Source organism: Trachypithecus francoisi, unplaced genomic scaffold, assembly GCF_009764315.1.
Source record: "Trachypithecus francoisi isolate TF-2019V2 unplaced genomic scaffold, Tfra_2.0 Lachesis_group12, whole genome shotgun sequence".
Classification (NCBI taxonomy): Eukaryota; Metazoa; Chordata; class Mammalia; order Primates; family Cercopithecidae; genus Trachypithecus; species Trachypithecus francoisi.
In genome coordinates this window covers 72,731,094-72,755,854 of record NW_022681457.1, presented here as the reverse complement: position 1 = coordinate 72,755,854, position 24,761 = coordinate 72,731,094, and the positions used below count along the sequence as shown (strand labels likewise).

Below are 24,761 nucleotides of genomic sequence, written 5' to 3'. Positions count from 1 at the left end.
TGGAAACAGTGTTTACATTTATGTGAAAAGGAGAGGAACTGTTGTGACATTTGTTTACATTCTTTGTCCTCATGTCTTCTACCATCAACTTATTAAATGTTCTTTGCAAAGTACAGTGTAGCAAGGGTAGCATGTTGAGTGGGGGGAGGTGCGGACAAGGATGAGTCAGAAACTACCTTCCGGGAGAAGTGATGAGACATGCACATATATTATTATCATATAAGATAGCAATAATAAGTGCCTTAAGAAAAGTAATATGGCATGCTATGTACTAATAAATTCAGAAGGAGACCTCACTTTTAGCTGTGAGACATTCATCGCAAGTCAGTGAGTTTCTTGCTTGATCTTTAACACAGTGTACTTTAAGCAAAGTAAAACTAACATTCAAATAAATTTAAGTGTCTTTATGTAACAGATTTGGGGAGGCATTCTTAGTTTCTTTTTTCTTTTTTGTTTGAGATAGAGTCTCGCTCTGTCGTCCAGGCTGGAGTGCAGTGGCGCGATCATTGCAACCTTGACCTCCTGGGCTCAAGCAATACTCCTGCCTCAGCCCTCCAGCTGGGACTACAACAGGCACACACCACCACATCTGGCTAATTTTTTTTTTTTTTTTTTAGTAAAGAGGAAGTCTCACTCTGTTGCCCAAGCTGGTCTCGAATTCCTGAGCTCACCTCTGCCTCCCTAAGTGCTGAGATTATGGCATGAGCCACCATACTTGGCCATTCTTTGCTTTATAAAAGGGTTGTAGAACTAATTTAAATGGCAAGGAAATCTTCCTTACTGAGTTTTCAATATGTTTGCATAAAACTTTTTCAGACACATTTACTTTGTAAATTCACATTTATATTTCCAATTAAACAGGTTTTTATTGATGGCACTATAAACTGGCACCAAGCTAGATTTTATGAGTTAATTTGTAAACTTAATAAGATATTTTTAGTACTTAGGATATGCTAGGAATAAACTGAACTAATCTTCTAAAAGCTTGCAGTCCTGTTGGAGATACAATTAAGTAGTTACAATTAAGATATAATCAAGTAGATACTTTTGTGTTTTTGATTTAGTGCTTATTATTAGATATTATTAATCTCTAATTGTTTTATCATAATAATTTAAAATGCAGTTTTAAAAATTTGATTGAAGAGAATTGAAAGTTAACAGAACAGGGGGAAGAGGTTTCCCCTGTGTTACTTGGGAATGTTGAATAGCTTGAATTGGGATTGAATGGGCATATTTCAAGTGAATTATGTTTGTTGAATGAGTGAGATACCTGAGAAAGTGGGCTGGGACCATTCATTGAGTAGACATTTATCTATTAATAATACCTTCCAGGTCCCAGGCATTAATTAGGTTCTGAAAGATAGGGTGGGAATAATAGTAATGTAAAGATAATTTTTTTTTTTTTTTTTTTGAGACAAGCTCTCACTCTGATGCCCAGGCTGGAGTGCAGTGCGCTGTAACCTCTAACTCCTGGACTAACAGGATCCTTCCACCGCAGTCTCCTGAGTACCTAGGATTATAGGTGTGTGCCACCATACTTGGCTAATTAAAAAACCTTCTTTTTTAGAGATGGGTTCTCACTATGGTGCCCAGGCTGGTCTCCAACTCCTGGCCTGAAGTGATCCCCCTGCCTCGGCCTCCATAGTGCTGAAATTACAGGTGTGAGCCACTGTGCATTGCCATATTAAAGCAGATTTAAGACTGACATTTAGCTAAATAGTTCTTAGTACGTTCTTACAATTACTTTTTTCCTAAGGATTTAAGAAATGGACTGAGCAGGCAGACTGCTGTATGATTTGAGATTATTATGAGCTATTCTCTTGAGAATGCAGGTCATCTCATTGTTGGTCATTACCTTGCTCTGACTGGGGCCTCTTTTATAAGGGAATTAATCCCATTCATGAGGGCTCTGCCCTTGTGATCTAATCACTCCCCAAAGGTCCACCTCCTAATACCATCACCTTGGGGGTTAAGATTTCAACATATGAACTTTGGGTGTATATAAACATTCAGTCCATTGCAGTATGTATTCCTATAAATACATGTTTCTCACATTAAGTAATCCCTAGAAGGATATTTTCTAGAACAGTTTGTGAAATTAATTTTGGCAAGGTAAGTTTTACTTTCTGATAGACTTATGTGACTCTTTCAGAAATTTCTTACCCTGGGAAAATAAAAATTGTTTCTGATTTTATTAATTTACTGATTTCCAGAAGGTTCTTTATTCTATAGCCAGCAAAAAGCTGCTTTTGGTTGCTTAACCCCATCCTAGGTTACTTCTAGCATGGGCTTACAAATGTGTTGATTATATCATCAACTATTTTGATAATGTAACAGTTGGAGGTTAGGATCTGTTTCTCAGCTTCCTGGGAGCACCAGTCAATGCCAAGATAAATATCTGTTTAGATCTACAGAATAAATTGATTTTCACACTGACAGTATACCGAAGAGAATCTAGATATCCTAAGGTGTTTGCTGCCTAGAGCTAGGCACACAGTATTGATTAGAATGTTTGGAATCGGCATTCCTTAGATGTTTCTTTACAGAAAAAGTACTGAGTTTTAAAAAAGGTAAGTGTCAAGTGGGTATAAAGATGGTAGCTAGCGTAAAGGCCAAAGGTTTTTTTTTTCCTTTGAGGCAGGTCTAACAGACACTACACACTAAAATCTATGAAGTTTAATTTGTCTTTGGGGAGCCAATTTTAGTTTTCTGACCAACATAATCAGAATAATAATAGAAGCTTCAAATTACTGGCTGTTGAGGCATAGTAGATCAAGTTAATGAAACTTTAAATGGCTAGTTGTACTTCTATGTCTCCTTCCTATCATTTATTCAATATTTTTTGAGTTTCCTCATGTAATAGGTCAATATTCTCCTAGAATTTAAGGCTAATAGGGATGATGAAATTAAGTAATTTCAGAATTGTTTAATTATACATTTATAGATTAAGTGCTTGACAGGCTCTTAATTGTTCATCTTTATTAATTTTATGAATGCACACAAGGTATTCTGGGTCAGAGACATTTCATAATAATAAATGTGTTGGCCTGCTTTTTCCCTAGTCCTTATCCCTAGGGTGACGCTATAAAAGCCAGGTCAATTGTCCTACATGAGTAGCCAGACATTCTGTAGGTGGGGGACAAGGAAAAATTATTTTTCTCTCCTATGAAGGGGAAATAGGCAACTGTCCCACTCCCCTCATGAAAGGGTCACTTAGGAAAGGTAATAAGCCTAAATCCTAACTCCAACCCTTTGGCATATCTGGAGTTTTATCTCTTTTTACACACAAATATCTGGGGAGATAGCTGTACCTCTTTTCTTAGCACCTTGGAAGCTTAGCCTGGGGAACTGCTCCAGGCTGTAACTTTTCAAACTTCTCTGGGAAATTAGAGAGGGTTTTATTATCCTTCCAGACCAGTTGAAACCAAAATATCTAATCCTTATGGCATGCAGAAATGTTGCCAGGACCCTAGAGCTTTTTAGAAGAACACTGAGAAATCCACGGACATTTTATGTCTTAGTCTGTTTTCTGTTGCTATAACAGAATACCACAGACTGGATAATTTATAAAGGAAAGAAGTTTATTTTGGCTCATGGTTCTAGCAGCTGGAAGAGCATAGTGTCTTCTTGCTGCTTCATAACATGGTGGAGGGCATCACATGGTGAGAGAGCTAGAGCAGGATAGGTGAGGGAAATTGCTTTTACAACAAAGTCATTCCATCAATAAAGAGCACACTCCTGTGATAGTGACATTAATCCATCAAGGAGGACAGTCTTCGTTAATCTATTCATGAGGACGGAGGGATTAGATTTCTAACACATGAACTTTTGGGGGACACACTCAAACCCATAGGATTTTATTTTCCCACAGTATTATGGGAAAAAAGCGTTTTATTATACCCTTGTTAGAAGTGAAGGGTAATCTGCTCTAGAGGTTCAGGTAAAGCTTCCCTTCTTAGGGAACTGAGGTTAAGTAGGAATCAGCCAGTAAAAGGAGTGAGGGTAGATGAGTAAAGGCACTTCAGGTAATGAGAACAATCCGTGTAAAAGTCCTTAGGAGAGAAAGTGATTGGCTGGTTCAGGGAACTGAAAGATTAGTGTGGCTGGGGTCCAGGGATGATGGGGTCTTTTGAGGTAGGCTAGAGCCAGGCCAAGCAGGGTCTCTGTAGAGAGCAAATTAATAAATGTGCATTTTGTTTTAAGTGCAATATAGAACCATGAAGTACTTCTTCTTCTTCTTTTTTTTTTTTTTTTTTGCTTGCTTGCTTGTTTTGTTTTTCAATCGAAGAAGTAACCTGATCAGATTCATGGTTTGAAAAGACTCCTGGCGGCCGGGCGCGGTGGCTCAAGCCTGTAATCCCAGCACTTTGGGAGGCCGAGACGGGCAGATCACGAGGTCAGGAGATCGAGACCATCCTGGCTAACACGGTGAAACCCCGTCTCTACTAAAAAATACAAAAAAAAAAAAAAAAAAAAAAACTAGCCAGGCGAGGTGGCGGGCGCCTATAGTCCCAGCTACTCGGGAGGCTGAGGCAGGAGAATGGAGGGGGAGGCAGGAGAATGGCGTAAACCCTGGAGGCGGAGCTTGCAGTGAGCTGAGATCCGGCCACTGTACTCCAGCCTGGGCGACAGAGCGAGACTCCGTCTCAAAAAAGAAAAGAAAAGAAAAGAAAAGACTCCTGGCTCCTGTGTGGAGAAAGGATTGGAGGAGAGGAAGAAGAGATAGAGAAGAATTAGAAGGTGATACAGGCTGGGTACGGTGGCTCACTCCTGTAATCCCAGCACTTTGGGAGGCTGAGGTGGGTGGATTGCTTGAGCCCAGGTGTTTGAGACCAGCTTGGGCAACAAGGTGAAACCCCTTCTCTACAAGGAAAAAAAAAATTAGCTGGGTGTGGTGGCACGTGCCTGTAGTGCCAGCTACTCAGGAGGCTGAGGTGGGAAGAACACTTGAGCCTGGGAGGCAGAGGTTACAGTGACCCAAAATTGTGCCAGTGCACTCCAGCCTGGGCAACAGAGTGAGACTTTGTCTAAAAAAAAAAAAAAAAAGAAGGTGATACAATATTGGGATGTATTGTAGAGGGCTGGATTGGGGTGGTTGATAGTAGAGATGAGGTTAAATGGAAGGCTTTGAGAGTTTGTTTTCTTTTTCAATTATGACCTCATGAAAGAAGATTTGAAAGTTGTTATTAGACAGAAATGAGGGGACTTTGATTGATTGGATGGAAGAGAGACAGGATCATGAGTTAGTTTTATACATGTTGAGTTTTGTTTTGTTTTTGAGACAGAGTCTCGCTCTGTTTGCTCAGGCTGGAGTGTAGTGGTGCAATCTTGGCTCACTGCAACCTCTGCCTCCCAGGTTCAAGCAATTCTTGCTGCCTCAGCCTCCCTAGTAGCTGGGATTACAGGCGTGTGCCACCACACCCAGCTAATTTTGATATATTTAGTAGAGATGGGGGTTTCACCGTGTTGGCCAGGCTGGTCTCGAACTCCCGACTTCATGTGATCCATCCACCTTGACCTCCCAGAGTGCAGGGATTATAGGCGTGAGCCACTGCGCCCAGCCCATGTTGAGTTTTAAATGCTTGTGAGAAAGCCAGGTGGAGATGTGCTGAGGGAGAGAGTGGAGAAAATGTGAAATAGCCCTTGCTGAGATGGGAGAGCAAGTCTACTGAGGAATCATTTCCTGCTCTTCCCTCTGCCTGGGACTTTGCCCCCAGATTCTTCACTTCACTGGGTCCTCTAATTCAAATCTCAGTTCTTGTATCAACTCCTTGAAGAGTTTTTTCAAGCTACTTAAGTTAAAGTAGAACCTCCTTCCCCAAAAATAACTTTCTGATCGTCACTGCTCTGATTTAAATGTGTCCCCCGGCATTCCTGTGTTGGAAACTTAACTGCAACACTGCGACGGTGTTGGGAAGTGGGGGCTAATGGAAAGTGTTTAGGCAGTCCCCTCGTGAACAGATCAACACCATCACAAAAAGGACTCGCTCACTTGTGCTCTTTGCCTTTCCACCCTGTGCTCTGTGATAAATAAGAAGACTCTCACCAGATGCTGGTGCTTGGATTTTGGAATTCCCAGCCCCTTAAAACTGTGAGAAAATAAATTTCTGTTATAAATTATGCAGTCTCTGGTATTCTGTTATAGTAGCACAAGATGCACTAAGACAATCACCCTCCTTTATTTTCTTAACACTTATCACCAGCTGAAACTATCTTCTTAACTTGGTTTTCTTAGGCAAAATATCTGTTCATATCCTTTGCCCATTTTTAAATTGGGTTGTCTTTTTATTGTTGAGTTGTATGAGTTCTCTATATATTCTTGATACTACACCCGTACCCAGATATATATGATTTGCAAATATTTTCTGCCATTCTTTGGTTTGTCTTTTCACTGTCTTGATAGTGTTTTTTGTTTGTTTGTTTTTTAAAGACAGGGTCTCATTCTGTTGCCCAGGCTGTGGTGCAGTGGCACGATTATAGCTCTTCATAACCTCAAACTCTTGGGCTCAGGGGATCCTCCTGCCTCAGCGTGATAGTGTTCTTTGAAGTACAAATGTTTTTAATTTTCATGATGCCCAGTTTATTAATATTTCTTTTATTGCTTGTGCTTTTGGTATCATGTGATCATTGCTGATTCCAAGGTCACGAAGATTTATACCTACATTTTTATCTAAGAACTTAATAGTTTTACCCTTTAAATTTAGGTGTTGGATCCATTTTGAGTTAACTTTTTTATATTGCATAGGGTAGGTATCCAGCTTCATTCTTTTACATATGGTTTAAGCATCATTTGTTGGAAAGACTATTCCCTGTTGGATAGTCTTGGCACTCTTGTAAAAAAAAAAATCACTTGATTTTGTATGTATGGGTTTATTTCTATACTTCCAACTCTATTCCATTGATCCTATGCATATCCTAATGTCAGTACCACAGTGTCTATTATTACTATGGTTTTGTATTACATTTTGGAATTGAGAAGTGTGAGTCCTCCAATTTTGTTCTTTTTTTGAAGATTGTTCTGGCTATTCTGGGTCCCTTGCATAACCACTGAATTTTAGCATCAGCTCATCAATTTCTACAACAGAAAATGGTAGTTGGGATTTTGATAGGGATTATATTCAATCTGTAAATCAATTTTGGGAGTACTGCCATCTTAACAACATTAAGTCTTTCAATCTAAGAGCATGAGGTGTCTTTCTGTTTATTTAGGTCTTCTTTAATTTCCTTATGGTGTTTTGTAGTTTTAAGTGTACAAGTCTTATGCTTCTTTTATTAAATTTATTACTAAGTATTTTACCTTTTGATGCTATTATAAATGGAATTTTCTTATTTATATCTCCGAAGTTTTTAAATCTAAAAGTATAGAAATACAGTTAATTTTTGTTGTTGAATTTGTGTTTGAAACTTTGGCGAGCCCATTTATTAACTCTAATAGTTTGTTTTTGGAGTGGATTCCTTAGGATTTTCTTTTTTGTTGTTGTTTTTTGTTTTTGAGATGGAGTTTTGCTCTGTGGCCTAGGCTGGAGTGCAGTGGCGCAGTCTCGGCTCACTACAACCTCCTGGGTTCAAGCGATTCTCTAGCCTCAACCTCCCGAGTAGCTGGGACTACAGGCACCCACCACTCCCAGCTAATTTTTGTGTTTTTAGTAGACATGGGGTTTCACCATGTTGGCCAGGCTGGTCTTGAACTCCTGACCTCAAGTGATCCACCTGCCTCAGCCTCCCAAAGTGCTAGAATTACAGGTGTGATCTACTGTGCCCAGCCCCCTAGGATTTTCTATATGTAAGGTTCTGTCTTTCTATATGTAAGGCTTTTTTATATGTAAGGTTATGTCTTCTTCAAATAGAGATACTTTAAGCTCTTCCTTTCTAATCTAGGTGCCTTTATTTCTTTTTCTTGCCTGATTTCTCTGGCTAGTACCTCTAGTACAGTGTTGAGTAGGAGTGGCAAGATAAGACATTTTTGTCTTGTTCTTAGGTATAAAGCTTTTTAATTCTTCATTACGTATGAGGTTACCTGTGGGCTTTTCATAGATGCCCCTTATTAAGTTGAAGAAGTTCCCTTCTGTTTCTAGTTTGTTGAGTGGTTTTTTAATCATGAAGTGGTGTTAGATTTTTTAAAAGTACCTTTTCTGTGTCTTTTGAGATGATCATGTGATTTTTGTTCTTTATTTTATTAATATGGTTTATTATATTGATTGTTTCTTATACATTGACTCAACCTTGTATTCTTGGGATAAATCCCACTTGGTCATAGTATATAATCCTTTTTATATGTTGCTGGATTTGGTTCGCTAGTATTTTGTTGAGAATTTTTACATCTGTATTAGAAATAGATACTGTTTTTTCCCTATGATTTTTTTTTTCTGGTTTTGGTATTAGAATAATACTAACTTTATAGAAAAAATTGGAAAGTGTTCCCTCTTCTATATTTTGGAAGAGTTTGTGAAGGTGTGTCATTAATTCTTTAAATATTTGATAGAACTCACTATCTGGGCCTGGACTTTTCTTTGTGAGAAGTTTTTTGATTACTAATTCAGTCTTTTTACTTATTTTATGTCTATTCAGATTTTCTGTTTTTTGTTTAGTCAGTTTTGACAGTTTATATCTTTCTTGGAATTTGTTGGTTTCATCTAATTTGTTGTTCATTGTATTTCCTTAGAGTATTTTTGTTTTTGTAAGATTGGTAATAATGTTTTTTTCTTTCATTCCTGATTTTAGTACTTTGAATCCCCTTCTTTTTCCTTGGTCTGTCTAGCTAATGATTTATCAATTTTGCTGATTTTTTAAAGAACCAACTTTTGGCCATTCACAGTGGCACGTACCTGTGTAATCCCAGCACTTTGGGAGGCCAAGGCAGCTGGATTGCTTGAGCTCAGGAGTAGCCCAAGAACCCCTTCTGAGTAGAACATATGAGTTCGATATTTCTACTTCATGAGGGTAATCCTGTCTCGTCATCCAGCTGAAAAGACTGCAGCATTCATTTCAGAGTGGTCCTTTTTTAAGGTACTGGGCCTTGTAGCTGGAGGCAGAGAGAGTGACATGACAGTTACTGGGCTGTAGACCACATATCTATTTGTGCCAATTTGCTTAAAAAAGGACATTTGTTAGCAGGTTTCAGAACATTGGTAAGGTAACACTTAGTAGGAAGATTGCTGGCGTTATGTCAGTTACCTTTCTGTCATTACCAGAAGCTTCTAGGATTCATCAGAAATAACCTAATATTTGGTGAATGGCATTGGCTTAGACAGATTTGCTTCAGACTAGGATGTAGCTGAAGATCGCTGGCAGCTGGGACTTTCCTCCTCATCTCTCTGCTTCTCTTGCTGTGTAGGCTTGCTTTCTTCACATAGAAGGCACAGGACCAGTGGCTTCTGTACCTCACAGCTTCAAGAGCAGATAGGAAGGAGCTCTTCTCTTCGCCCTGGTTGAAAACCTTCATGGGAGATGACTCTTACCTGCCCTGTGGGGTAGTGGGTCCTGTGATTGGTCAGCTTCGTTTGTCAGAAAAGGCTGTGTCTGGTGGAAGCAGTGACACCAGCTTCCCTATAGCCCCACATTAAAGCTGAGTGGGGAGAGTGAGGGAGAGGGCCCTGTGCTATTGTGAAAGAGGAGAATTTGATGCTATTAGAGCTCAGTTAAGGTCTGGGAGAATGATTTGCAGGACAGGCATTTCCAACTGTGCAACTCAGCCACATTTTACATATTTAACACTGGGTAACTTACTTGATATCCCTAGTGTACTTTCATTTGTAATATAGGAATTAGTCTTACCATGCAAAAGCTTATAAGGTTTACTGTATATAAAGTGCCTGTTACATAAGGGGGAGCAATGAGTGAGAATCTGCTGCTTCTGTTATTGTTATTATTAATGTTGCTATTATCCCTTTCTCCAAGTCCTCATATTTAACAGTGTTATTTTTCTAAAACACACCTTTAAGAATGCTATTGCCCTCTTTAGTAGCTCCCCATTAACTATTGAATAAAGTTAAATTTCCTTAACTCCATGTTTTTTTCAGACCCTTCAGGATCTGGTCCCCATAATCTTCTTTTCAGCCTCATTTTTTTGAATGTTTAATTTTAACTTTTTTGAAACAGTCTCACTTTGTTGCCCAGGATGGAGTGCAGCGGCGCCATCTCGGCTCACTGCAACCTCCGCCTCCCAGGCTCAAGGGAGGGATTCTCTTACTTCAGCCTCCCAAGTAGCTGGGATTACAGGCGTGCACCACCATGCCCAGCTAATTTTTGTTTTTTTAGTAGAGATAGAGTTTCACCATGTTTGCCAGGCTGGCCTTGAACTTCTGCCCACCTTGGCCTCCCAAAGTGTTGAGATTACAGGCGTGAGCCACTGTTCCTGGGCTTCAGTCTTATCTGTAAGTTCCTCTCTGCACCCTGTGCTCTTGTCTATACATCTACTCTCCTATGAATAGGAAAGTAAAGTTTTCTACATCTGTGCCTTTGCTGATGCTATTCCCTTGTCTTGGAATGGCCTTTCCCCCCACTACCTTCCCTCTCTTTTTATCAGATTTCTTTTTTCTTTCTTTCTTTTTTAAAGCTCCGGGTTGAAACTTGAAACCTGATCATTTCAGTTTGGCTTCCTTCCCTCATCTTTTTCCTTGACAAGAAGGAAACTTCTGGAGTCCACAACACTTATTTTTGCTCTATTACAATTGTTTACATGTTAGTCTTTTTTATATTTTGCAAGAATCTAAGCCAATTGTTTTGTAGAATGTCACACATTCTGGATTTTTGTGATGATTTCCTAGTTGTATTTGTTTTAATTATTTTCAGTTATCTCTCTTAGTGTTTTCTTTTTTGTTGTTGGAAAAAGGGTCTTGCTCTGTTGCCCAGGTTAGAGTGCAATGGTGTTGTCATGGCTCACTGCAGCCTTGACCTCCTGGGCTCAAGCAGTCCTCCCACCTCTCAGCTTCCTGAGAGTTGGGACTATAGGTGTGTACCACCACACCTAGCTAATATTTTGTAGTTTTTGTAGAGATAGAGTTTTGTCATGTTGCCCAGACTGATCTTGAACTCCTGGGCCCAAGCGACCCTCTTGCCTCGGACTCCGAAAGTGCTAGGTTAGGAAATTAGGAAACGATTAGGATTATAATTGGCCCTCTTAGTGTTTTTAAATTTGTAGCCCTAATAGTTGTATTACCACTGGGACCTGTCTTGCCCTTTTTCTGTTTACTGTAATTTCATTTTTAAAATTGTGTTATAGTAGAAGAGGATCAAGGATGAATATATTAGTTCTTACCTTTTTTGGGTTAATTTTGCATTCTAACCTCATCAGGGATTTTCAGATCTAATTATTATTTTTGTGTATTTCCTTTACACTTTTGAAGGGAAGATAAGTATAGGGTACAGTAAAAGGGCTACTAAATGCTTAAGGAATGTTTTCATCAACTGTTTTCTTTCACTAACTGTGTTATTAGTAAAGAACTCTTTTCAATTCTGCTTGGTGTTGAGAAATTTTTTTCCTAAAATATATGAGTCCTGATATTTATAGGTAGAACAAAAAGAATACTCTCTTTAGTATCTCAGTAATCACTTCTGACCATGAATTTTACGGCTCAAGACTTTGGATATAGGGCATCTACGGTTTCAAGCGGGATAATCATCTTTAAAACATAATCATACAATATTAGCTTGTTTCGCTGCTTTCTCACACAGGTGGAGTACAGCAAAATACCAGTTGTTCAAGTATTAAGTATTTGTTCAACTTCCATTATTTGAGGTGTTACTTTGTTGTATTGCACATGACTAATTTACTGTTAGGAATATTTACTGAATGTAAACATAGCACTTTTATATAACATAGGCTTTGCTTGGCTCAGTTTAGTAAGGGACACAGAAAGGTTAAGTTGCATTTCATCAGTAAATGTTTTTTGAGCACCTGATATGTACCAGACACCGTTCTGAGGCATAAGTCAGATACAGTTCCTACCCCCTAAGGAGTGTGTAGTCTTGTGGATGAAGTAAACCAGAGATTATAACACAGGGTGATGCATACCACAACAGGGGAACACATAGAAGACTCTGGGAGCCCAGGGTGGAAATCTAAATCAGACAGAGCTAAGGTAATTGGAATGACAACGAGGCAGAGCATTTGGGTCAAGAAAATTCCAAACTGAGGGACATTGGATGAGAAGTCACAGAAGCAAAAATGTTACCCAGGGAATTGCAGAGGTAAAGCTAAAGCAATACTTCTTGAGGTATGGTCTTCTGTTTGCCTTTGTCAGAATTATCTGGGGGCAGCCGGGTGCAGTGGCTCACGCTTGTAATCCTAGTACTTTGGGAAGCCAAGGTGGGTGGATCACCTGAGGTCAGGAGTTCGAGACCAGCCTGGCCAACATGGTGAAACCCCGTTGCTGCTAAAAACACAAAAATTAGCTGAGCGTGGTGGCGGGCGCCTGTATTCCCAGCTACTCTGGAGGCTGAGGCAGGAGAATCGCTTGAACCCAGGAGGCGGAGGTTGCAGTGAGCCAAGATTGCACCATTGCACTGCAGCCCGGGCGACAGAGCGAGACTCCATCTCAAAACAAAACAAACAAACAAAAATAATCATCTGGGAGTGATTCTTAAACCTCCAGGTGATTCTTAGCCTTCTAGGTGGTTCTCTGACTCCCTAAAGTATGAGAAACACTCGTACTTAAGGGAATGAAGAAGGAATGAAAATAACGATGTAATATATGTTACATTAAAGGTATGTGTAAAGTTCTATGATTAGGTTAATTTATATAGACTGTATGACATTTTCATTTGAAATCTGTGTATTTTCCTGCCCATAGGTAATTTCTTTTTGGAAGGGGAGTTGGCAGAAGGGATGGGTATTACTGTAAATCTTGTCCTTTTATTCCCCAGATGATTCTAAAAACAATTTACCAGTCTGTTAATGTTTTATTCATTGAATGCTTTATTTTTCTTTTAGTCCAAGGACAAAATGATGAGAGGCTCTCGCAGAGGATGTGTTAGACTCAGAGTGAGTATTTATTCATTTTTATGAAAATCAATTTTGACAGAAAGAAGAAAATTGTATTCTGATAGAATTATGGAAGTCTAAATTTAGTTTAGCTTCCTTACGTAATTGTAGGGGCAGGTATCTAAGTCTCAGAGAGAAAATGTGATTTCTCCAACTAACTGTTAGTCAGTATCAGAACCAGGACTAGAAATCAGTTATTTTGGCCCATGATTCAATGTTGTGTTTATGACTTAATGCATGTACTGATTTTCTTAAACCTCTACTTTACAGACAAGAGACAAGGGCTGGAAATTAAATGAGTTATAGTGTTGGTGGTATATTAACAGTAGAAAAAATGGAAAAATCCCAACTGTTAGCTGCTGCTGCTTTGTTTTTCCTATTCAGCACTTTTAATCATGGTATATATAGCGGTGCTGTCCAGTAGAAATACAATGTTAGCTGCATCTATAATTTAAGATTTTCTAGTAAGCCACATTTCAAAAGAAAAAAGAAACAGGCAAAATTAATGTTTTGTCTAGGTCAATATATCTGAAATATTATTATTTGAACATGTAATTAATAAAAAATTATTAAGATATTTTATGATCTTTTTTTTCCATACTAACCATTCAAAATCCAGTGTGTCTTTTACACAAAGGGTACATCTCAATTAGGACTAGCTGTACTTCAGAGAAGGGGATCAATAGCCACATGTGGCTAGTGGCTGCCTTACAGTGCGTACCTATAGCTTCATGCTGCTTTCAATTTCCACCATTGTTCAAATAAGTAAAGGCAAGAATGCATGGCTAGGGATACAGTTTCTAATATTCCATTGTATATGAAGAACAGTCGCTTCTATCATAACTAGGTTAATCAGCTTCTAGGAGCCTTTTCTTCAGGACCCTGTTGACTTCTTTCTTCCATCTTTATTTCTGCATCCTTACTTTTGAAGATGTGAATATATTTGGTAAACATATTATTGCCATTATTAACAGTCCTTGATAGAATTGGGATATAATGCTGAGAAAGACACCAAATTATAATAGAAAAATCCTGGCACTGAGACAGGAGTAGGTATGGGAGATTTGCAGGATGGAAGTGAGACAGGCCTGTTTCAAACAGATGGTATATATGTGATAGCACAAAGATTTTTCCCTAAAATTTTCCTTTGGTTTCTCTTTTGTCTGCTTCATGTAATTACTTTTCTAAGCACTTGCTGTTGACCTCAGTCACCAGTCAGTCTGGTATTAACTGCTCTTTTGGCTTGAGATAGGTTCAGTAGTGAGACTTTGGCAGAACTGTCTTGAGAGAGCACTGCAGTTGAATTCCACCTGGATTTAGGCCACTGTCTCATTGTTACAGTTAATCCACTGGTTTTGTCTGTCTTTTTTTGTTTTTGCTTTTAAATATAGCTTAATTGTTAACCCTTCTAACTACCACCTTAAGAAATAGAATTTTGCCAGCTGTACCTGAAGCCTGTCCACATGCCCCAGTTAAATAAATTACATCCCTTATGTGTCTCCTAAAGTAATCACTTCCTGTATTTGGTTATAACTTTTTTACCCAAATGTGCATCCCTAAGTCCTATAGTTTTCTTACCTATTTATTTAACTTGATGTCTTTTGTTTACAATTTGTCTTTTGAAGAATCTGGAGCAACTGGGTGCTATAGCTCACGCCTTTAATCCCAACACTGGGAGGCCAAGCGAGGCAGAGGATCATTTGATCCCAGTAGTTTGAGACCAGCCTGGGAAACATAGTGAGATCCCCATCTCTACAAAAAATTAAAAAAAAATTATCTGGATGTGGTGACACATGCTTATAGTCCCAGCTACTTGAAAGGCTGAGGCAGGAGGATCGCTTGAGCCCAGGAAGTCAAGGTTGTAGTGAGCCGTAATTGTGCCACTGCCTTCCAGCCTGGGAGACAGAGTGAGACCCTGAGACCCTGTCTGAAAAAAAAAAAAAAAAAAAAAAAAACAAAATAATCCAGACCTTTTGATCTGTAAGAATTTTCCATAGTATAGATTTTACTGATTGCAACAGTGGTGCAGTTCGCTATATTCCTCTGTCCATTGTTTTTGCTGCAAATTGGCAGCTGAATCCAGAGACTGGATCAGACTTAGGTTTGATCCCTTTGGCAAGATTGTAGGTGGTGGTGTGTTCTTTTAGTAGGAAGAACATAATGTCTAGTTTTTGCCCTTTGTTGATATTAGCAGCTATTGACGTTCAGTGCCTACACCCATTAACTCATTGAGGGTTGCAAAATGATGCCAGTCTATCATTTTGTTTTAATTTTTATCAGAAATAATTTTATAAGGAGACATTTCGTCTATTACTTGGTTACCCAGTGGTGCAGTTAAAATAGGCAAGATGAGTGCTTGATTATTTCCTTTTATTTACCAAATTTTAAAGGTAATGAATTGGCTTCAAAAACAACCACTTATATATGTGTTTATATATATATTTCCAAAAGAATTGGAAGCAGGGACTGAAACAGATGCTTACATATCCATGTTCATAGAAGCATTATTTGCAATATTCACAACAGCCAAGAGGTGGAAAGGATCCAAGTGTCCATCCACTGATGAATGGATAAAAAATGTGGTATATAAATACAGTCTATTATTATTATTATTATTCAGTCTTATAAAGGAAGGAGATTCTGACACGTGCTGCAACATAGATGAACCTTAAGGACACTAGACTAAGCGAAATAAGGCAGTTACAAAAAGACAAAAATGGTATGATTCCACTTATGTGGGATACCTAGAGTAGCCAAAATCAGAGACAGAAAGTAGAATGGTGGTTTCCAGGGTTCAGGAGTAGGGGAGATGGGGACTTAGTGTTTAATGAGTATGGAGTTTTCAGTTTGGAAAGATGAAAAAACTCTGGAGATGGATGGTGATGATGGTGATCATCACATCATGAACAACGTGAATGTCCTTAATGCCACTGAACTGTACACTTAAAAATGGTTAAAATAATACATTTCATGTTAGTATGTTTTACCATACACATAAAAGCACCCATTCATTTCACAGTTTTATAGGTCAGACATCTCAGCTGGGTTTTGTGCTTAAGATCTCATGTGACTGAAACCAAGGACTTGGCTGGGCTGGGCTCTTATCTGGAGGCTCTAAAGAAGAGTCCTTGTCCAGGCTCATTCAGGGCATTTGCAGAATTCAATTCCTTGTGGTTGTAGAACTGAGGCCCTGTTTTTGTTGTTGTTGTTGTTGTTGTTGGCTGTCAGTTGTGTTCTGCTTTCAGCTTCTAGTGGCTACACATATTCTTGGTCACGTGGCCTAGACCCCTCCATCTTCATGTCAGTGATGTGCATTGAATCCTTCTTGTGCTCTGAATCTTTCTGACTTCGCATTCTGCTATCAGCTGCAGAAAATGCTCTGCTTTTTAAAGACCTCATGTGATAATATCAGATTAGGTCCACCAGATAATCTCCCTTTTGCCATGTAATATAACATAATTACTCCTGCGATATCATCATATTCACAGTTTTCATCCATATTTAAAGGGGAGGAGATTATACTGGGGCAAGGGTCTGTGAGAGTCATTCTTAAAATTCTGCCTACTACACAGCATGACAGAGAAGAACCAATATACCTATGTTTGAATCCCATTGCTTGGTTGTCTGGAAAAGGGAAGCTATCATAAGCTTCCTGAGCTTGAGTTTCCTCTTCTTTAAGGTGGAGATAATACTCTTCTTGCAGAATTTTGTGAGGATTAGGTCCTGGCACATAGATGGAACTTATTACTTAGAAGTGTGTATGTGTGTGTTTGTCCCACTGCGTGCACACACATGCATTTTACTAGGCTTTGTGGTGTTTTCCAAAAAAGACTGCCGAGGCTTCTTCGTCAAGAAATATCTGGAGGGTTTGTTTACAATACAGTTACCAAGTCAACCTTCTAGATAGGCTGCTTTAGTGCAGTGTTCTCGAATCTTTATTTTTAAACAGATTATCCAGGTAATTATGTTGTGTAACCAAGAGGGACTACTGGTGTAGAAACAATCAGAGAGACCTGGGGCTGAATTTTACTCAGCTCTTCCCTTACTGACTCTGACATTGGGCAAATTTCTTAACTTTTATGAGGATACCATGATATAACTGGTAGGGTTGTTGTGAGGCTTAGCAATTATGTAGGTATAGGAAATGGTAACTGCTATGGATGACAACGATGATGACAATGATGATGATGAATGTGGTGGTGATAGACACTGCATCTAGATTCCAAATGAGCTTAATGAGCTGTCATTGACTGCACTACTGATCTTGCCCGTGCCCCATCCATCCCATCCTATATTTGAATCATGCTATGTTTCTTCCTGTTCCCTCACTGTGCTTCTTCATTCCTTATTGCTTCTGACTTTTTTTTTTCTTATATCATGGAAGTTCTGCACTCCCTATCTGATGAGCTCATTGCTTAAGAGACTTTTCAAATGCTACCTCATCTGTGAAGCCTTTTTGATCCACATACTTCTAACAGGTTTAATTCTTCCCCATCCTCTACTTTGTTTTTCCTTCTTCTCCCTCTCCTGCTTCTCCTCCCCCTCCTCGCTCTCCCCCCAACTTTTGACAGGATCTTGCTCTGTCACCCAGGCTGGAGTGCAATTATAGCTCACTACATCCCCAAATTCCTGGCCTCAAGCAATCCTCCTGCCTCAACTTCCTGAGTAGCTAGGATTACAGATGTGCACCACCACACCCGGCTAATTAACATTTTTTTTGTTTTGTTTTAAGAGATGAGATCTCACTGTGTTGCCTAGGCAGTCTTCCTAACTCAGTCTCCTAATTCCCGGCCTCAGGCAGTCCTCCTAACCCAGTCTCCCAAAGCATTGGAATTACAGGCACCAGCGACCATGCCTGGCCTATTTTTTTTATATTTGTAATTTAGAGCCGTGAAATTACTTGTTACATTGTATTACATGTTAATTTTTCTGTTTTCTCCACTTGGATAATAAGTTCTTATTCACTGTCACAATTGCCTGGCACATAATAAATACTCAAAAATGCTCATTGTTAATTTTATGTATTTATAAAAATAATCAATAAATGTTGGGAGATTTGCCTTTACTATGGTTTGCATACAAAAGAACTATGAGAGTTACTTATCTTAAACATAATATGAGCCAGTGGTATGATATATTTTCTAAAAAAACAAAGCAAAACACCTATGTGAATACAGGGTACATAAAAGGAGAATGGAGAAAGGAACCATAGAGGAAACCCAGATCAGGTGCTGTGCTAGATGATTTTCATACACATTCCCATCATAACCCTGGTAGGTAAATGCTCCTATTTCATTTTACAGATGATGAGACTGAGACTCAAACTACTCTTAGTAACTTATCAAGGTCACATAGAAATGGTGAATCTCAGATTGGACTTGGGTCTTATTTCAAAGCCCTGTTCAATTCTTAATGTTACTAGGCTCCCATTCCTCTGGACTAGAAGAGTGAATTCAGATATCCTAAGTTATTGTAAGGCAGTGTAAAACCAGTGGAGGAAAGCAGAAAAGTGAAAAACTTTCTTTGTGTTGGTTACGAAGTGTGTGCCACTAGATGGTGCCCTTTCCTTGATGAAGAAGTAAAATGTTGCTTGGGTCCTGTTGTCTGATCCCTTCCCATGCTAGTCAAAAAGAAAACATTGGCATTTTCAGATAATATCTGGAAAATGGAGACATGACAACATTTGAGGCAGTGTGGCCCAGGCTTGGTGGCTCATGCCTGTAATCCAGCACTTTGGGAGGCTGAGGCAGGAGGATCCACTTGAGTTCAGCAGTTTGAGACCAGCCTGGGCAACATAATGAGACCTCTTCTCTACAAAAAAAATGAACAAAATTAGCTGGCTGTAGTGGCTTATACCTCTAGTCCCGGCTACTTGGGAGGCTGAGGTGGGAGGATCACTTGAGTGCAGAAGGTCAAGGCTGCAGTGAGCTGAGGTCATACTGCTGCAGTCCAGCCTAGGTAACAGAGGAAGACCCTGTCTCAAAGAAAAAAAAAAAAAGTAGGATGTAGTGGCAAAAACAAATATAGGGCATGTATATAATGAAATTCAGATTTGGATTCTGCCATATTCTGGCATTGTGACTTGAGGCAACTTTTCAGCTCTGAGCCCTACTTTCCATATCTGTGGGCTAGGCATCATGCCATTTACTCATAGTATTGTGAGTACCAAATTTAGTTAGTAAAGTTTGAAAAGTACTCAAACACAGTGTTTGGAGCTTGATAGGATCTAAATGAATGGTAGTTTTTTTTTTGTAATTCATAATTTCTGTTAATACAGATGAATCCCAGATGCTGAAGAATTCTAAAGGGCCTTAGGAATCACCAAGGAAAAATGAATTTTATTAAACAAAGTTTTAATGGTAAATGTATTATACATCTTTGAAAACTATTAATCCACATATGATTTAGAGTAACCCTCTTTTACTCCATCCAATGAAACTGAGTATTCCATTTACCTGTTGTACTAGGTATCAGAATTGAATGTGATTCCCTGAGGGATGCATTATCTATTCTCTTTTCTTTTAGTCTGTCATGAGAGAGGTCAGTGGTGCACCATGACAGAATATTAATATTTTCAGTGATGACTTCTGTTAGTGCCCTATTTCATTGATACCATGACTTTTTTTTTTTTTTTTCCCCACAATTCTATAAGGTGTTAGTTTTAAGTTACTGTATAACCTTAAGAATGTCTTCCTTTTTCCCTCGGATCTGTATCCTGTAAGAACTTTTATCAATTGTCTTGTCATTTCACTGTGAAAAGTCACTCTGTTCATTCTGGCTTTTCTTGTTAATTCAGTAGCCTTTTTGTAAGCTCTTTCCCTTCTCTATGAATTTAATATTGAAAATATCCTCCCTTGGGCAAGATGTAAACATCTGTTTAACCTCTGTGATTGGTACGTAGATGTCATTAGTGCTGTATTTTATGAATGTTTATACTATTTCATAATTACAAATTAAAAATTAAAGAGAAAGTGATGCAAGAATATATTCCAGGCAAGTGGTAACCATAAGAAAGCTGGGACACAGAATTAATGTCAGACATAGAGTACTAAGAAAATAAATTAAATTATTATGGAAAAAGAGAATACCAAAGACACAGTATCACATAGATAACATTCTTTGACAACAATGGAATAAATTAGAAATTCTAAAGGGCCCTTGACAAAACAGTAGCCACCCACCTCAGACACATACTTCTGAATGATTCACTGGTGAAAGTAGATATCATAATAGAAATCGTGAAATATCTAAATCTGAACAATAATGAGAAAACCACATGTTAAAACTGCATCTATGGAAGCCTATGATTTATAATCTTAAATGAATATATTATAAGACAGATTGAGAATTAATGATCTAAGCATTACATTTTTAAAATTAGGAAAAGAAAAGTAATAGCAAAGGAAATAGAAAGAAGAAAATAACAAAAAGAATACACTAATGAAATGGGAAATAAACAGTAGAGAGCATAAACAAACTGAACTGTGATTCTGTGAGAACAGTAATAAAATAAACCCCAGTTAGATTGGGAGGAAAAAAACAAAGGCACAAATAATATTAAGAATGGAAAAAAGAGAGAAAAGTACATAATAGTAGAGATGAAAAATTGGCAGGAAGCTACTACAAATATATGTTGCCAATAAATTTGAAAGCTTACATGAAAAATGGATAATTTCTCAAAAAAGTATACATCAACAAAATTAGGCTATCAAAGAACTTGACAAGGTGATTCTAAAAGTCATTTAAAATTTGGGAAAGGGAGAGATATTTTTAAAGAATAAGGTGTTGGTGGACTTGCCGCTCCAGATATTAAGGTTTTTAAATGAAACTATGGTAGTTAAAATGGTATGGTGGTGTTATAAGAGAAAGAAATAGATTAGTGGAATGGAAGAGAAAGCTGAAAAACAGAACCATTTGGATTTGGGTCTTGGAATAAGCTGGAAATTTGGTGTATGATAGAGCATTACAAATCAGACATTATCACTTTGTAAATGAAGCTGGATCAATTGGGTGTCCATATGAAAAAAAGAATATTACTCTTTACTCAGTGTGATACACGAAAACAAATTTCAGATGTATAAGAGGTATAAAATGAAATTTTAAACTTAGAAAAAAGCATAGGTGATATCTTTATGATGTCAAGATAGAGCAGAAAGCATAAACCACAATGGCAAATATTTGTGGGTTTGACAACATTCAGAATTTAAAACCTTTGAACAAAAAAAGATACCACAGTAAAAGGGAAAAGACAACTCATGGACAGAAGAGAAAATACTTACATTAATTGGCAAAGGATTAATATTCCGTGTATATATAAATAACTCCTGCATATTAATAAAGAAGACAAAAAAATCCCCCCAAATGCATACAAATCAGTAAAAAAGACAAAAGAATACTCAAAATGTAGACAAGTCACGTACTTTCAATTCGTGTAAGGGGGAACAATAAGGTAAAATGTTGAATGCGAAAGCAAAGCAAATTGTTTACCAATCTGTTACTGGCACCTAGGACAGTGCCTAAAAATTCAATAAATACTTGTTGAATCAATGAATGAATGATGCTAAAGTAGGTCCTCCATGCAGCATCTTCTTTAGTGAGCAGGTTGAACCTCAAGCCATTCTGCTCTCTTCTATATTATTGATTCTCTCACTCCTCTCTAGACCATATGTTCCTCCAGGGCATAGACATGTTTTGTATCCCCTGGCTGTTACTGTTCTTGGCCCAGAATAGGTATTTAATAAGTTTGTTGAAGTAATTAGTGAATATTGTTTACTGTCACCATGTCCTGTTAAGAACAGGCTTTAAATCAGGGTTTGCAAGACCTAGTATTCTTCTCCCTTTTAGTTGTTGGACCTTTGGCAAACTTAAAAAAATTTTTTTTAAAACTTGAGTCCCAGTTTCTTAATCTCTAAAGAAGAGTAATGACCTGTTCTAATGTAAGTAGACTTCCAGTGTCATTTAAGCAGTGATGAAAAGTATGTGGTTGTGGAGTTCTAATGGGAGTAGCTATGCTGTGTATTCTTAGCACTGTCTACATTCCTTTTAGGAGCCTATGAGCAATCTGTGTCCCAGAGGAGTCATCATTCTTTTTAATTATCTTTGGAACCAATTCACCAGCCTACTTTTCTCTTCTTTTTGCAAAGGGAGATTGGCCCCAAAATAGCCAGAATTCTGTTTCTTTCCTTTTTTTCCCCCCTCAAGCCATGAGAGCAAAACTATCTTTCTGTCTTTGGCATCAGAATGATGATTCATGTCTGAAGTATGTCTGTGTGTATAGAAAAAAAAAAGGAAAAGAGAGAAAGTCAGCATATTCTTCCAGTGGGACAAGATTGTGTAGCTCTAGTTTCTGTTTGGTGCCTTGATAGTGTGACCCAGGAGCAACAGGCACCTTGGTGACCTCAAGTACTGATAGAACTTTAAGAAGTTGACCATCGGAAACCTTCAGAAAAAAATCATGAGAGGTCACTGAAAGATATATATGTTTATTATGTTGGCATAATGGGGGTCATAAAAGTGGAGTTGAAAGAAAAACATTGATATTTTTGTGGGTTAGTATAACAAATAACTTTTCTTAACAACAGAACACCATTTCATAAATATATTATCAAAGGGATTTTTGCTGTACCAGATATAAACAAAAAAGTACTCTAGACCCAGATAAAGGGAGAGGAAGGATGTCTCAGGCAGAGGGAACATGTGCAAAAAATGGTGGTAGGAGAGAACTTGGGGCAATTGGTAAACCTGAAGCTATTTAAGTGTAGAATAGAGAGGTAGGCATGGAGCAAATCACTAAGGACCTTGTAGGCTAGGCTGTGGCGGAGAGTGACCACATCCCTTAAGCCAGAAGTGCTTGAGAATGAAAGGGGAATCAATTCATTATTGAGTCAGGACAACAGGAATAATCCAGGATTGTTCCAGGCAAACCAGGTCGTATGGTCACCTTGTGTAAAGGTCACCTTGATGTGGTAACATCCTTCAAGGAATGGAAGATTAAAATAAATTATAAACTAAGGATTGGACAGCTGAATAATCTTGACTAAAAGGGAGTGAGAGAGGCTAGCCAATTGCTAGATGAGGACATGGAATTGAGAAGGGCTGTTGCTAAAGAGTGTAAAGATTTGAGTCTTGAGTATGTGTAAATGCAGTTGGGAAAAAGAGAGAAAGAGAGAGAGAGAGGAGAAGAGAAATAGAGACCAGGAAGAGAGAGACAGAGATTGAAAATTGTCAGGGATATGGAGCATCAGTGTGGAAGGACTGGGTTTTAGATAGAAGAATGGATGCCTTTTTCATTATGATAAGTGGAAAGGAAGCATGCTGGGTTTAGATGCAAGTGAGTCTTCAGGTGGGAGGGCATAGCAGGAAGGTTTAGAATTTTTACCCAATGACTGCTTTTGTTGTTGGGAGTCCTAGCCAATGAATAAAGCAATAAAAGACATGTAAGGTATAAGGCTTGGAGTAGAAGTAATAAGACTATTATTCACAGCAACTTAATTGAGCATATGGAAAATCCAAAAGAATCTACAGATATAGCTATTAGAATTGAGAATTGAATCTAGCAAGATAACCGGATACAAAGTTATTATATAAAAATCAATGATATTTCTATATACTGACAACTGGCAATGAGAACATGAATTTTTTGAAATGGAGAACATTTATAATAGCATCAAAAGGCATCAAATTTTTAGGAATAAATATTAACAAAAGATGAGTAAGACCTCTACTCAGGAAATGATGAACATTATTGAAATTAAAAAATGCCTAAATAAATGGCAGTCTATTTATTTAGACTGGCAAATCCCAGTTTATTTCCAGTCATTTGAGTCATTATGCTGGCAAGTGTTTGTGTGTGTGTGTGTGTGTGTGTGTGTGTGTGTGTATAAAATGTGTGTAGCTGACTAAAAATTTATAAAGAACCAAGAATATCCATTCCTGATTCCTGCCTTCTCAGCCAACATACAGAACCCAGTAGAAATGGTGATTTGCTTTCATCTCCCCCTTTGGGGATGGCTGGCTATGACTATGTTGATGATGTATGTTTATTTAAAATTTTTTTTTAAATTGGAGGACTTACTCTACCTGATATCCAAATGTAAAGCCTTCCAGAAAATAATGTAGGAGAATATTTTCATAGCTTTGGAACTGGGAAAGACTTCTTAAAGGAGATGTAGAAAGCAGAGCTATAAAATGGAAAGTCAATACATTGTACTACATTAAAGTTAAGAATTCTTCATCAAAAGATATCATTATGTGAGTGCAAAAGCAGGCAACAGAGTAGAAGTAGATACTTGCTTAATTTATAACCATTGAAGGGCTCATACCCATGATATAGAAAGAACTCCTACAAGTAATGAGAAAAAGATAGTCCAGTCTTGTCAATGGAGAAGAAACAAACTATTTCACAAAAGAGGATATTCAAATGGTCAAAAACCATGAAAAGATAACCTTGTCAGTTATTAGGGAAGTGGAAATTAAAACCAGTATGAAATGTCACTGCTTACTTGCCGAGAATAACTAAGGTGAAAAAGTGTTAGTGAAGTTAGTGGAACAGTTGAAACTGTGGTATACCGCTGATGGGAGTATAGTTGACACAACCACTTTTGAGGACCGTTTGATAGTATCTCCTAAAACTGATACATGCGTATCCTTTGACCAAGGAAATTTACTCTCCTAGGTCTGTATTTAATATAAATACATGTATAACAACAGATATGAATAAGAATATTCATAGGAGCTTTATTCTAATAATGTAAAACGGAAAAGAACATAAATGTCCATC

The 24,761-nt window shown here is 38.1% G+C and overlaps 1 protein-coding gene across 7 annotated transcripts in view; it reads left to right on the top strand.

The window, feature by feature from the left end:
* Positions 1–24,761, top strand: part of OSBPL9 (oxysterol binding protein like 9) — a 171,314-nt gene that overhangs the window by 25,216 nt on the left and 121,337 nt on the right. For all 7 annotated transcript variants that reach the window (XM_033226396.1, XM_033226394.1, XM_033226393.1 and 4 more), the window contains exon 2: positions 12,932–12,982. In XM_033226396.1, the coding sequence (XP_033082287.1) occupies positions 12,932–12,982 (51 nt within the window). The remainder of the gene's footprint in view (positions 1–12,931; positions 12,983–24,761) is intronic.